Source organism: Ictidomys tridecemlineatus, chromosome 5 (genome assembly GCF_052094955.1).
Source record: "Ictidomys tridecemlineatus isolate mIctTri1 chromosome 5, mIctTri1.hap1, whole genome shotgun sequence".
NCBI lineage: Eukaryota > Metazoa > Chordata > Mammalia > Rodentia > Sciuridae > Ictidomys > Ictidomys tridecemlineatus.
This window is the reverse complement of record NC_135481.1, coordinates 199,085,337-199,097,355: the sequence shown is the minus strand read 5'-3', so window position 1 is coordinate 199,097,355 and position 12,019 is coordinate 199,085,337. Positions and strand designations below refer to the sequence as shown.

The window sequence follows — 12,019 nt, the reverse complement described above, 5'->3', positions numbered from 1 at the left end:
TGGGCCTGCAGGCACTCACCTCCTGAAGCTCCCGCCCCAGCCTTGGCACCTGGGCAGACCCCACCCTGCTTCGGAGTTCCCTGCACTCCCGGCCACCCTCAGCAAGCCCAGAACACAGGCCAGGCCTCCTGGGGGGCCTCCTGGCTGGCCCTGGCACAGGCTGCTGGGTGTGGCCCGTGTGTTCACAGCCTGAGTTCATGCCACTCGTGCCGCCCACTACTGCCCCAAAGCACCAAAGCTGACAGACCTCACCCCAGGTGGGGGCCCACCCTGCCCACCCCCAACACTCCAGGAGAGTGAATGCTGGGGACCAGGCCACACTGAAGGTGACAGAAGCCCAGGAGGCTGGCTCTGCCACCCACCACCAGGGAAGGCAACCATCCCCATGGCACTATCTCCCAGAGGCTGGTGGGCTCTGCTCTGCCTGCAGGCCCCTGGGCCCACTGCCCCACCCAGTGTGCAGGAGAGCATCTGCCACCCTCCGGGTCTCTAAGAACAGCCAGGCAGAGCCTGCTGGCCTTCAGAGCCCAGAGGAGAGCCCTGGGAGGAGGGGCCCAGGCCTGCCAGCCTGCCTCTGTGCACCATGATTTCACTGGGGACAGTTCCCGTCTCACATGGACCCATGGGCACCACAGGCTCCCTGGGGTGGCTCCCTTGTGGGCGTCAGCCCAGCCCACAGGCAGGCACTGGAGGCCAGCAAAGAGCAGGGCTGGGTGAGCCGGGCAAGTCAGGGTGGAATTTCAGGTGCTGCAGCTCTGCCCTCCTGCCTGCTGAGCCTGGCCTCCCAGCAGCCTAAGCCAAGGACCCAGCCCGTCTCACCTCCCAGGACCCTCATGGAGGTTAGGTCTGCACAGCAAGGCTCACAGCTCCCTGGGAAATGTCCCAGGCTGATGCAGTGCGAATGAGTGGGACGTGCAGCCCTGAGCAAGTTCAAGGCCAGCTCCCACGGCCCCGTTGAGCACGGCAGGAAGGTGACCTCTTTGAGCCTCAGTTTCCCCACTGGAGAGAGATGGCTGTGGGAGGGTAACAGCATGTATGGCACTCTGGGAAAGCCGCTGGGTGACCATGTGACCTGAGCCCCGGTCTCCGCTTGGCCTCTGGACCCCAGCATCCTGTGTGTCACTTCAACCTACAAGGACACCCCTTATCAGGCGAGCTCTGGTTCCCATTCCCCATTCCCAGAGGACTCACCCTCCAGACACAGAGCCACCCCCGGCTCTCGCGCTCCTTGCTGCTTTGAACAAGTGTGTAGGTGTCTTCAGGAAGTCTTTGAGGTGCAGGCAAGACTGTCTCTGTCCTCTGTGGCTCACTTGCCATGCCGAGGCCTTGGCACAGCAGGTATCACAGGCCCACCTCCAGGTTGAGCAAAGAACGGAGATTTGCAGACATGGAGGCCCTGTAGCCCCATGGCAAAGGGACCTTGTGTCCTGCAGATGGGCAGCAGGGAGCCAGGGAGGCCAAAGGCCTATGCACCAAGGGAGGCCTGGGCATGAGCGGCCATGGCAGAGATGGCAAGGTGGTGAGACTCTGGGTCTATACAGAAGGCAAAGCCCAAGGTTACTGCAGACAGACCAGGGAGACTCCAGGGCTGACAAGCCAGGAGACCCCAGTTCCAGGAGAGTTCCCAGTTTCCCTGGACCAAAGACCAGGAGGGGACACCTCCCTGGTTTGGAGGCAGGGCTCGGCGCAGTGTCTAGGACAGGCCCTATGCTGCTCCTGGTGAGGCTTGGAGAGGGAGCCAACGCTCAAGGCCTGGTCCCCTTCTCCAAACAATTGGCTGCAAGCAGCCCCAGCCCCATGGTGGCTGCCTGGCTCCGCCCCAGCTACAGGGGGTTGTGTCAAACCAGGGCCCAAGGCGCCACTCAGGAGAAGTGCTGGGACCTGAGACACCCGCAACCCACACGGCACAGGGCCCCACCAAGGACTGTGACCAGACCCACCCTGCACAGAGGTCTCTGTAGCCGCTCAGCGGTGGCAGCCTCAGGACAGGCCCCCGGCAGTCCCCAGAAGGGCTCTCTGTGCAGCAAACACCCAGCATACTAAGCTCCCAAGGACTCTGCAGGCCAGGCCTGGCCCAGCCCCCCAACCTGTGACCCAGTCTCCCAGGCCTGGGAGAAATCTCTGGGCAGGGGTGGTGGCCAACCCCTAAGCTCACTCCTCCTGCCACCTGTGAGCTATTCAGGCCTCTGGAAACTTGGAAAGTCCCAGAAGGGCCTGAGGACAAGTGTGCTGTGACCCCAGGACTGTGGACCCAGCCAGTGAGAACCCCACATCCTTTGACCTGGCCTCAAGCTGTAGGACCAGAGGGTCCACTGCCCGACTGAGCTCTCCTGGGACCTGTGAGGGAGGGAGGCAGACAGCAGGGAGGGAGCCAGTGGTCAGAGGCCCCTCTGCAGAGGCATGAGGGCTGCTGTGTCTGTGTGCATGGGCGCTGTGAGCCCATATTACACGTACAGTCATGTGTGTCTGCATGTTGACGTGTGTGTGCATGCACGTGTGTACCTAGATGACTGTGCGTGTGCACATCCATCTGTACATGTACACATATACGTGTGTGTCGTGTGTGTCTACAGATGTCTGTCACTCATCATGTGTGCATCTGCATTAGGCTGCCTGCCCTGTCAGGCTGTGGCATTGGGGGTGAGAAAACGTTTAGGGGCCTGGTGGACAGCAGGACAGGGTGGGCTGGCCCAGGGCTTACGAGTAGAAACCATGCCAGGCCTGGTGACTGGACACTGTTGGGAGTACAGGGTCGCTCAGGGGGACTGGTGACCCTAGGATGACAGCTCTCTGTCCTCCAGCTGCACACTCTTCACCTGATGTGGGGTCAGGGTCCCCTGGCACCCCGTAGGTGCTGCAGGTGCAACACACAGGCCCTTCCTCCAGCAGCCCCTCTCCCCACCCCCTCCTCTGCAGACTGGAGACAGAGGGCGCTCACAGCCACGGTCACCCCCACATGCCCGGCACACAGTGACCAGGGCTTGGGAGCCATGGAGAGCTTCACAGAGTCGCTGAACAGGCTGAAGGACGTCCATGAGAAGGAGGTCCTGGGTAAGTGGCTGGGCACCAAGGGGCCCCGCTGCCCTCATCTGGGCAAATGGTCCTGAGGGGCAGTGCAGTCCAGGGGCTCCAGGCACCACCTCCAATTGTGAGCAAATCTGGGGGTCCCGTCTCTCTGGCCCAAGAAGTGGAGTCTTAGCTGCAAAGTCACCTGGGCCAGAGTCACACAGGGTGTCCTCAGAATGTGGCCCCAGGAGAGGCGCACATTCAGGGGTCACAACCAATACCTCACGGCCTCCTGCCGCGCCCAGTCTTGTGTGTGTCCATGCCATGTTCTCCCAGAGGGTCCTCCACTTCCAGGGTCAGAGCACGTGGCTCCAGGGCCTGCTCAGGACACTGAGCAGAAGTTCTTTCCCTCCAGGGCATGCCCCATACCCCACGCTTCCATCCAATCCTTCTGCGGGCCAGGCTGCAGCCCCTCTGCCCACCCCAGCACAGTTCCAGGTCAGCCACTCCCTGAGACTCCCTCTCATAAAGCGCTCACAGCCACCATAGGCCAAAGGGGCTGGCTGCTTTCTGAGCACCTGAGAGAAGTGGGGCTGCCTAGGCAAGACCCCCAGGACATCCCCAGCCCCAGGCTGGCTGGACCCACATGGATCACAGAGATGTAGTGGGGAGGTTGGGTCTCCCCCAAAAGCCTGCTAATTTCACATTAACAGCCCCCCCAAAAAATAGCCCCTCTTGGCCTCTCTGCCTCTGCCAGGTAGCCAGCCACTTCCAGCACTGGGGTCCCTCTAATCTCCAGACGGACACCAGAGCCACAGTGCCCAGGGCAGAGGAGAAGCTGGGCCCAGAACAGGCCTCAGGCAGCCCCCGTGTCCCAGGAGTGGGTGCAGACAGGGCGCTGCTCCAGGAGCTGCTCCAGGCGGGAGACAGGGTTCAGGACAGGGCCCGCATGACAATCAGGACAGGAGGCGCCAACTCGACACTCTGCCCAGACCCCTCCTCTGCAAGGGGGCAGCAGGGCTGCGCCTGACCTGCTCCCATCTCTGCCCGCCCGGCCAGGACTGCAGAGCAAGCTTCTGGAGCTGAATGCGGAGCGCTGCCGGTGAGTCAGCCCGCTGGGCAGAGGGTAAGGCCAGCTGCAGGACCCGAGCCCAGGGCGCCAGCACTGCCACCCTCCTCAGTGCAGAAGGGAAACAGGCTCAGCATGGGGGTGGGGAAGCCACTTGACCAAGGTCACACGGCACGTCGGTGGTGGAGCCGGACTGGACCAGGGACGGGCCCTGAGGCAGCTGGGCAAGGCCCTCTCCCCAGGGCCCAGGGGATCATCGCAAGGCCATAGCCTTTTCTCGCGGGTGGCACACAGGCTGGCACACAGGCCTGGCTCTCCATGGCCGTCTCTAACTGGGCTTTGGTCTACATGTGCCATAGCTGAGCAGGTAGCAGGTGGACCAGCCAGAGGTTGACAGGGGACATGACAGCAGGGCTAGACCTCACCTTGCAGGGCCCACTTGAAGGACAGGCCCCTGCAGAGAGGCCTCTCTACGGGCCACACCCGCCCACCCGCCGCTATTCTGCAGGGATGCACAGCGGGTGGAGGAGCTTTTCACCAAGAACCACCAGCTCAGGGAGCAGCAGAAGGCGCTGAAGGAGAACCTGCGGGTACTGGAGAACAGGTGGGCGGGGCCCGCGGGGCACTGGGTGGGGGCCCGACAGCCCACAGGCCAGGTGCCCCACCACAGGGCTTCTCGGAGCCTTACGTGAACGACAAGATTCCTTCCTAGATTCAACTGGACATGGGACATAAGCCCACGGGTGGAAACAGGCCTGGGAGTTGACGAGGCAGGGGCATGTCCAGGAGGTGGGCAGCAAGAGGCCTAGTCCCCTCTCAGTGCGGCCTCTTGTCCCCACCCACAGGCTGCGGGCTGGCCTGTGCGACCGCTGCGTGGTCACCCAGGAGCTGGCTAGGAAGAAACAGCTGGAATTCGAGAGCTCACACCTACAGAGCTTGCAGCGCATCTGTGTCCTCAGTGAGCCTGCTGCCCGGCAGGGCCCAAGTCCCCTCTGCCAGGCCAGGGACACGGGTGGTGGGGAAAGGGGAAAGGCAGCCAGCCGGCAGGTGAACAGAGGCGAGCACCCCACTCTGAGCTGAGGGGCCTCCCAGAGCCTCAGCCTTCTCCTGGTGACCCAGAAGGTTCCACTGGTCCTACTGACAGGCAGCCCCTTCTCTCGGAGGGACCCCAGATACAGGCGGAGGGCCATCTTGTCACTTTTCCACACCCCAAGGCTGGCACGGTTCCCTCAGTACCATCACACATCTGCCCATGCGGCACGCCTCTGTGCACCTGCTGTGTGGCGGGTCCGGGGCCCAGTGGGGGGCTGACTGGAAGCCAGACACAGAAGGGGGCTGCCCTTGGCTGCCCCCCAGCTGCTTGCTGATCACTGCCTCTTGCAGCCAAGGAGGTGAGCGGGCTGAAGGAGGAGAACAAGATGCTGAAGGAGGAGGTGAAGCGGCTTCAGGGCCTGCAGTGAGTGGGAGAGGGTGCCAGGCCCAGGTCCCCAGCTCCCCACACATCAGACCCTGAGGGGAGGGCTGCACTTCCAGGGTCACCTGGGTGTCCCCTGAAGTGACTGGCACCAGCAGGGAGCCCTGGTGCTTCTTGCCCTCTCTGGGCTCTGCCCACCTCACCACTCTGTCTCTGCCTCTGCTCCAGAGACAGGCCCATGCCCCTTGCCAAGGAGGACACCTCGGACCCCCCGTCACCCCTGCTGTTCCCCTCCCCCAGTGGCTGGAAGGCTGTCACTGAGAAGCCTCCTGGAGGCCATGAGGAGGCTGAGGACCAGCTGGGTCCACGGGGAGAAGGTGCTATGGGGCTGGGGAGAGCTGGGAGGTGGGCACCATGGACAGGGCAGCCCTCAGCCCAGGGCTGAGCCGCCATCCCCTGGGCATCTCCCAAGCTCTTGAGCCACTGCTTCTCCTCCCACAGAAAAGTTGGTGGGCTACAGGACATCTCCAGTAGCCAGAAGCTCCCCGGGGGCCAACCTGTCCGAGCCGCGGGCCCCAGACATGGTAAGTGGGTCAGCCCCAGCAGGAGGCTGGTAGCCACAGCTCTGCTCTGCACCAGGAACCGGGTGTCAGCCTCACACCGAGCATGCCTGTCCCTAGTGCCAGCAGGGCCCTGGGCTTCACTGGGTGTGGGAGGAGGCGAGGTGGGGCACGATCCAAACTCACACAGGGCAAGGCCAGGGCCCCAGTGATGCAGCCCGATGGACGCCTCCTCCCTCTGCAGAGCCCCCAGTGCATCGCCAATCAGCTGCACGCAACGGTTGCTGTGGTGCGCCCTGGGTCCCAGACCTGCCCAGCCGAGCGGGGCGCTGCCAACGGAACACCCCCACTGCTGTCCGCCAGGAGCAACCCACCCAGTCCAACGTACAGGCACAGCCTCCCCCTGGACAGGTGAGGCATTCCCAGCACCAGGAGTGGCTCCCTTTCCCAAATTCTGGACCTACCCTATGCAGTGAGCAGCAGCCCAGGAAGTGCCCTCATTATCCCTCCAAGAGCCCTGTCCTTCTCTGGCTCCTCTGGGCATCCGTCCTGGTGCAAAGCTGCCATGAGGTACCTCTCCAGGAGGCACAGGAGCTGGAGGTGGGCAGCACTGCAGAAGGGCCCGCACAAAGCCCGTGGCTCACTATCAGAGAGTGAGCAGCGTCCTGGAGGGCGGAGAGGAGCACCAGGGCCCTCCAGGCAAGGGCGCTGGTAGACTCCTGCCAGGACAGAGGGGAGCCTCCATGTGCAGGCCCCAGCCGCCTGTGGCCAGGTCCACACCCTCTCCAGGGCTCAGCCTCCAGAGACAGGGCTGGGGCCTGGTCAGTGCCTGTTGCCCTGGGCAACCTGCCTCACCCCTGGGCCTCAGTTTACTCACCAAGCCTCCTCCGTTTTCTGACATGGGGGCCCTGTGGGGGCTCACTCGGCCAGTCACTGCTGACCGACGGTCGTAGTCACTGGGCCTCTTCCCCCACAGCTTCCTGCGGGCCTCCCAGTCCTCTGCCTTGACCTATGAGTCCCTGCAGCGCTCCCTTCAGGCTGACCGCCTCTGCCTTCTGAACCGCCACTTGCCCCTGCCCCTGCGGACCCCCCATAGCAGCGCCCAGCCCCAGAGCCTGAAAGCCAGGGAGGCAGAGGCCTGGGAAGAGCCTGTGGGCCTGCTGGGCCTGCCTGGCACTCTGGTGGGCATGCAGGACCCAAGGCTGGAGGGCGCACTGCACCTACTCCTGGCTCAGCAGCTGCGGGCACAGCGGGCGGCCAGCGCCAGGCTGCGGGGCCCGGCCACACCAGAGGAGACACCTCCCTCCCCGCCAGTTGGCTTGGACTCTGAGATCCCTGAGAGTGAGGTGCCCGGAGCAGCTCTGGCCCCAGCAGACCTGCCTGGCAGGTGGCAAGCGGAGCCCACAGGCCCAGTCAGCCCTCGGAGCAAGGAGGTCACAGCCACTCAGGACTATGCCCCAGACAAGCCCCTGGACCTCTCAGACCGGGGTCGGGACCGAGACGCCCCCAAGTCTACTGGTCAACCTGGGCCATTCAGCCCTGCAGTTGCCCACACTCCCAGTCCAGAGCCACCCACCCTGTCTGGACCCTTGATCTGCAGCCCCCAGGCACTCAGCAATGGCACCAAGGAGACCAGAGCACCAGAGCCCAAAGAGTCCCCTACTCCCATGGTAAGGGGCCAACACTGGCCAAGACTCAGCCCCTGTCCTTGGTCCCCACGTTCCCTGCTGAAGCACCCACACTGCTTAAGCTGCCCTCTTTCCACCACCTGCCAAGGCAGTGTCCAGGAGCAGCCTGGCTGCCTCCCTAATTCTGAAAAAAGAAGGGCTGGCCTCCAGCCACAGCCCAGGTGTCCCGTGGGCTGTGTCCAGGGCTGAGTGCGGGCAGGGAAGCCCCCAAACACTGAAGCCGTTTACCTGCCTCCCCAGGACCCTGCACACCCTCCCCCAGGGCCCCACCCCAGCCTGCCCTCTCCTGGCAGGACAGGAGGTGAGGCCACAGGAAGGTCACGGCCAGCACCCCACCCACAGAGGCCTGATACCGACGAAGCCCCAGGTACAGTGAGCGCCCAGGGCCGTGAAAGTCCAGGGGGACATGAGGCCCCCATGGGGGGAGGCTCAGTGTCAGCCCATGGGCCTCACGGGCAGCACCCGTCTAGGGCAGCCAGACGGAGCTGAGCCTGGGCAGGCACTTCAGCCGGTCAGCAGGAGGGGTGTTCAAACCCCAAGCCAGCGAAGGCCGAGCTGGGAGGGCACCACCGCAGGCAGGTCCTGGTGCAGCAGACCTCCAGCTGCCTCTGACCAGGAGGTACCTGGGGCAGGTAGCCTGGCCCCTCCAGTGCTCACTGCAGGGCCTTTCTCTTTTTCTTCCTGACCTCGTCAGACAGGCTGAGGAGGCGCCCAGAGCCACCAGCCTGGCTGACTGGCACCCTATGTCCTTCAGAGCTCAGCAAGGCCACCGCACAGAGGCCACAGTCAGATGAACGGGACGAGCCAGACACCTCAGACAATGAGGTGGGTCCCTGGTCACACGCCTGGGCGGGCCCCGGCAGCAGCACTGTCAGGCTGCAGTGGGGTGTCCCTCGCTGAGTGTCCCCTTCCACCCAGGGCCTGAGCTCCAAGGCCAGTGCTGGGCAGTGCCTGCAGGGTCTGCAGCAGAAGAGGAAGCGGGCCTCGGACCTGGAGGGCCAAGGTACCACGCCAGGGCCAGGAGGAAGGGCAGGGGATGGTACTGCATCTGGGTCATCTCCCCTGTTGCTCCTCCTGGAGCTCAGAGGTGGCATCCCTAGGAGCCAGAGACGAGTCCCGGGCCTCTAGGCACAGGCCCCTAAGAGGAGAGAGCCAGGGCCGACCTCGGTGAGCCTGACAACACTGCCTCCTCACGGTGCAGCCAAGCCTGTTCCCTCACCTGCGAGGTGGCTGGCACTAGAGCTCTGTGGGGTCTCAGTGGGACACAGGGGGAAGGCCTGAGCAGAGAGCTGGGGAGAGCCTCACCACCAGAAGAATGGGCATCCTGGCCCCCAGGCAGCCCCCAAGAATCCAGGTGTCCCTGGACACACTTGTCCACCTTGGAGCAGGCAGCAGTGACAGACACAACCCGCTGGGCATGGGTGTTGGCGCCCGCTGGAGAGTCAGGGGCTGCCCACTGTTTGCCCAGGGTGGGGCCTGTGGGCCGCTCCTCCCGGGAAGGCCAGGGGGGGGCCTCAGCCCTGGGTCCAGAGTACCAGGGCGGCCTCCCACTTCCTGATCTGAGCACATGCAGAGCGTTCGAGCAACTGAGCTGATACTGTGCAGCCTGAGGTTTGTCCAAGCAGTGCCTGCGACTCGGCAGGCTGGGCTGCGGCCACCACAATGCGCCATTGTTGCCCGGAAGGCGACTGGGCCGGTGTTTGCTCGAGCCGAGGCCAGCCCACCTGCCTTATTTCCAGGCCTTCCTGGTCTGTTGCTGTGTACGTGTGAAAACTGCCCCAGCTGAGGGGCCAACTGCCAAGGTCCCAGGGTGTCACCTCCCACTCTCCAGTTCCCTTGCCCTCCCAGCTGGGCCAGGGGAGAGATGGTGGGCAGGGGGCTGAGTCCACATGGGCACAGTCCACAGCTCCCATAACAGGTGCCATGCGTTCCACATGTGTGGCACCCACTCTGCAGGGCAGGGCACCAACAGCCCAACCAGGACAGAACACTCACATCCTGTGTCCATGGGAAGGGCAGGGAGTGGGTACTGCTTCTGGGTCACACGGCTTTCACGGTAGGGAAGCTGAAGCCCAGAGAAGACAGGTTAGTTGCCCGAGGTCACTGGGCTGGTACACAGGGCCAGGTCTCTTGAGTGTGTCCTGCATCAGAGCCATGCCCAGTCCCTCCTCTGGCCTCAGCCCCAGCACAAGGGGTGACCCATAGAGGGACTTGGCCAGCATCTCAGGACACAGAGAGCCTCACCCATGTGCTCCTGGTTATCCAGCATGACCTCCACAGGGCAGCAAGGGAGGCTCAAGGGTCACAGCCCCTCCTACCAGAACCTCCAGGTCTGGAAGTCCAAGGCTGTTCAGAGGAGGGGGACCAGCTGGCTTCACAGAGGCCGCACTCAATACCCCTAGTGAGAGTCACTGTCACCTTGGGGGAGGACACACAAGCCATCTAAGGAACTGCCACACCTCTGCTAACTTGGTCTACCTCCTACAGCCTCCAAGAAGCCATCCCGAGGGAGAAGGAAGCCAAAGGAGTCCCTGACCACAGCTGAGGGTCCCAGGAGCCCAAGGGACACCAAGGGCTGCAGTCCCTCACACAGCAACAGTGGCCTGGAGGAGACCTAGCCAGGCCAGGCCAAGGGGTACCACACTTGCCCAGAAGCAACTCTCCACCTGACCAGCCTGGACAGGCCACCCCACCAACCAGCAGATGGCCTGGCAAGTGGCCCTTCCAGACAGGGCCATCGAGATGGAGACATGGCCTCTGGCTGGTGTTCTACCCTGCTGTTCTCCCATCTCTGCAAGCCCTGCCACCTGTCCCACATGTTCAGCTGGGCACCTGCTCTCTCTGGGCAGCAGAACAGAGAGGCGGGGGCAGGGGCTGCTGGGGCCCCAGCCCAGCCCCACCCCCACTCTTTGGGGCAGCACCTTCACCTCCAGATGCCACAAACCACTCCAGGCCCTGGAGACCCTGCCTGCGGACCCCGCCCAGCCCATGCCACCAGGTGTGAGCTCCGGGCTTGGTCTCAGGCGCCTCCTAGTGGAGTCCAGCAACATGGACAGACGGAAGCCCATGTCTGGTAGAGCCCTCCCAGACAGGGTCCCAGAGCCTAGAGAATAAACATGCGAAAGAGGTGGGCCATCCAGCCTCACCCACCTAGGCAGGTGACCCAAGAGAGGCTGGACTGCACTGGGATGGACGAGCCGAACTGAGACAGCCCTCTCGCCGTTGAAGGGACCAGGTGCCCTCTGGGAAGGGCTGGAAACGACAGCAGGGCACCCACCTGGGCAGAGCCCCTTCCTCGCTGGCACACTCTGAGCCCCTGGCCCCACTCCTGCTGCCAGTACACCCACAGAGCAGCACCCAGGACGGTTTTCCTACTTTTGCCTCTGCCTCTGGCTCCTCCAGGGGAGCCTGAGACTCAGACTCCTGGGCCCTGCTCCACCAAACCAGGACCTGAGAGCGCTTTAAGCAACTCCCAGGCGTCTATGCACAGCTCCCCTGCACAGAAAGAGGGGCAGAGACAGAGGCCCCAAGATCTCAGCTGGACTTCAGGGAGCCTCAGTTGGGCAACTGGACCAAGGCACAGGGTCAGGGCTCAGTGTGGGGAGAGATGAGGGAGAAGCCATCCCTGCGAAGGCCAAGGAAGAGGGCATCTGAAACCCAGATTTGGGTTTTGAGGGATGAGCAGGAGTGTGATGAGCAGACACAGGGCTCATGTGTTGTGGAAAGTTTACAAAAATCAGAACTCTAGGGAAGCAGACCAGAGGTCACGCAGGAGAAACAGGAGGGGGATATGGAGCGATGTTGAGGTGCACACTCAGGGGGAGTCAGGCAGAGGGAACAACTAGAAATCACCCGAGGGCTGATCTGCAGCCAGGACACTCCCTACCATGCCCTCACATAATGCCTGCTAAGAAAACTCTGACCATAACTGAGTAAGGAGGACCCACTCTGGCCAGGACGAGGCAGGGGTGGCCACAGCATCAAGGGTGTTATGGATGCCCATAGCTGGGAGTCTGAAACTCATGCCTATAGGGATGGTGGGACACGGGTAATGACCAAAGAGGTAAGGCTTGGGCCTCACTAACAGGCTTCACACCTTGCTGACTGCGGCCTGTCTGCCTACTGACCTGAGAGGCCAGAGGGACTGAGACCCAGAAGGGAAGTCCAGGTGTGTGTGTGTGTGCACACGCGTGAGAGAGACAGAGAGGGAGAGGGAAGGAGAGGGCAGAAGTCCTTCAGTTCTTAATCCAAAATGGAATAAAGCACCAGCTGTGTCCTCCAA

The 12,019-nt window shown here is 63.1% G+C and overlaps 1 protein-coding gene across 1 annotated transcript; it reads left to right on the top strand.

Moving 5' to 3' along the window:
- The first annotated feature begins 2,922 nt into the window (after window positions 1-2,922).
- On the top strand, window positions 2,923-12,019 carry Rbbp8nl (RBBP8 N-terminal like). The gene is made up of 13 exons (XM_005325394.3): window positions 2,923-3,051; window positions 4,066-4,108; window positions 4,584-4,679; window positions 4,921-5,033; window positions 5,459-5,531; window positions 5,718-5,866; window positions 5,991-6,073; window positions 6,294-6,460; window positions 7,026-7,719; window positions 7,978-8,104; window positions 8,492-8,562; window positions 8,656-8,740; window positions 10,225-12,019. The coding sequence occupies exons 1-13, from the start codon at window positions 2,991-2,993 to the stop codon at window positions 10,353-10,355; spliced, it is 1,893 nt and encodes a 630-aa protein (XP_005325451.2). The 5' UTR covers window positions 2,923-2,990; the 3' UTR covers window positions 10,356-12,019.

What these genes read in the sequence shown, in the direction of transcription:
- Rbbp8nl (XM_005325394.3), top strand. Translation starts at nt 2,991, where the DNA reads ATGGAGAGCTTCACAGAGTCGCTGAACAGGCTGAAGGACGTCCATGAG. An exon ending in GCAGCGCATCTGTGTCCTCA is followed by an intron (nt 5,034 to 5,458) that starts GTGAGCCTGCTG and finishes TGCCTCTTGCAG; the next exon opens with CCAAGGAGGTGAGCGGGCTG. An exon ending in AGCCGCGGGCCCCAGACATG is followed by an intron (nt 6,074 to 6,293) that starts GTAAGTGGGTCA and finishes CTCCCTCTGCAG; the next exon opens with AGCCCCCAGTGCATCGCCAA.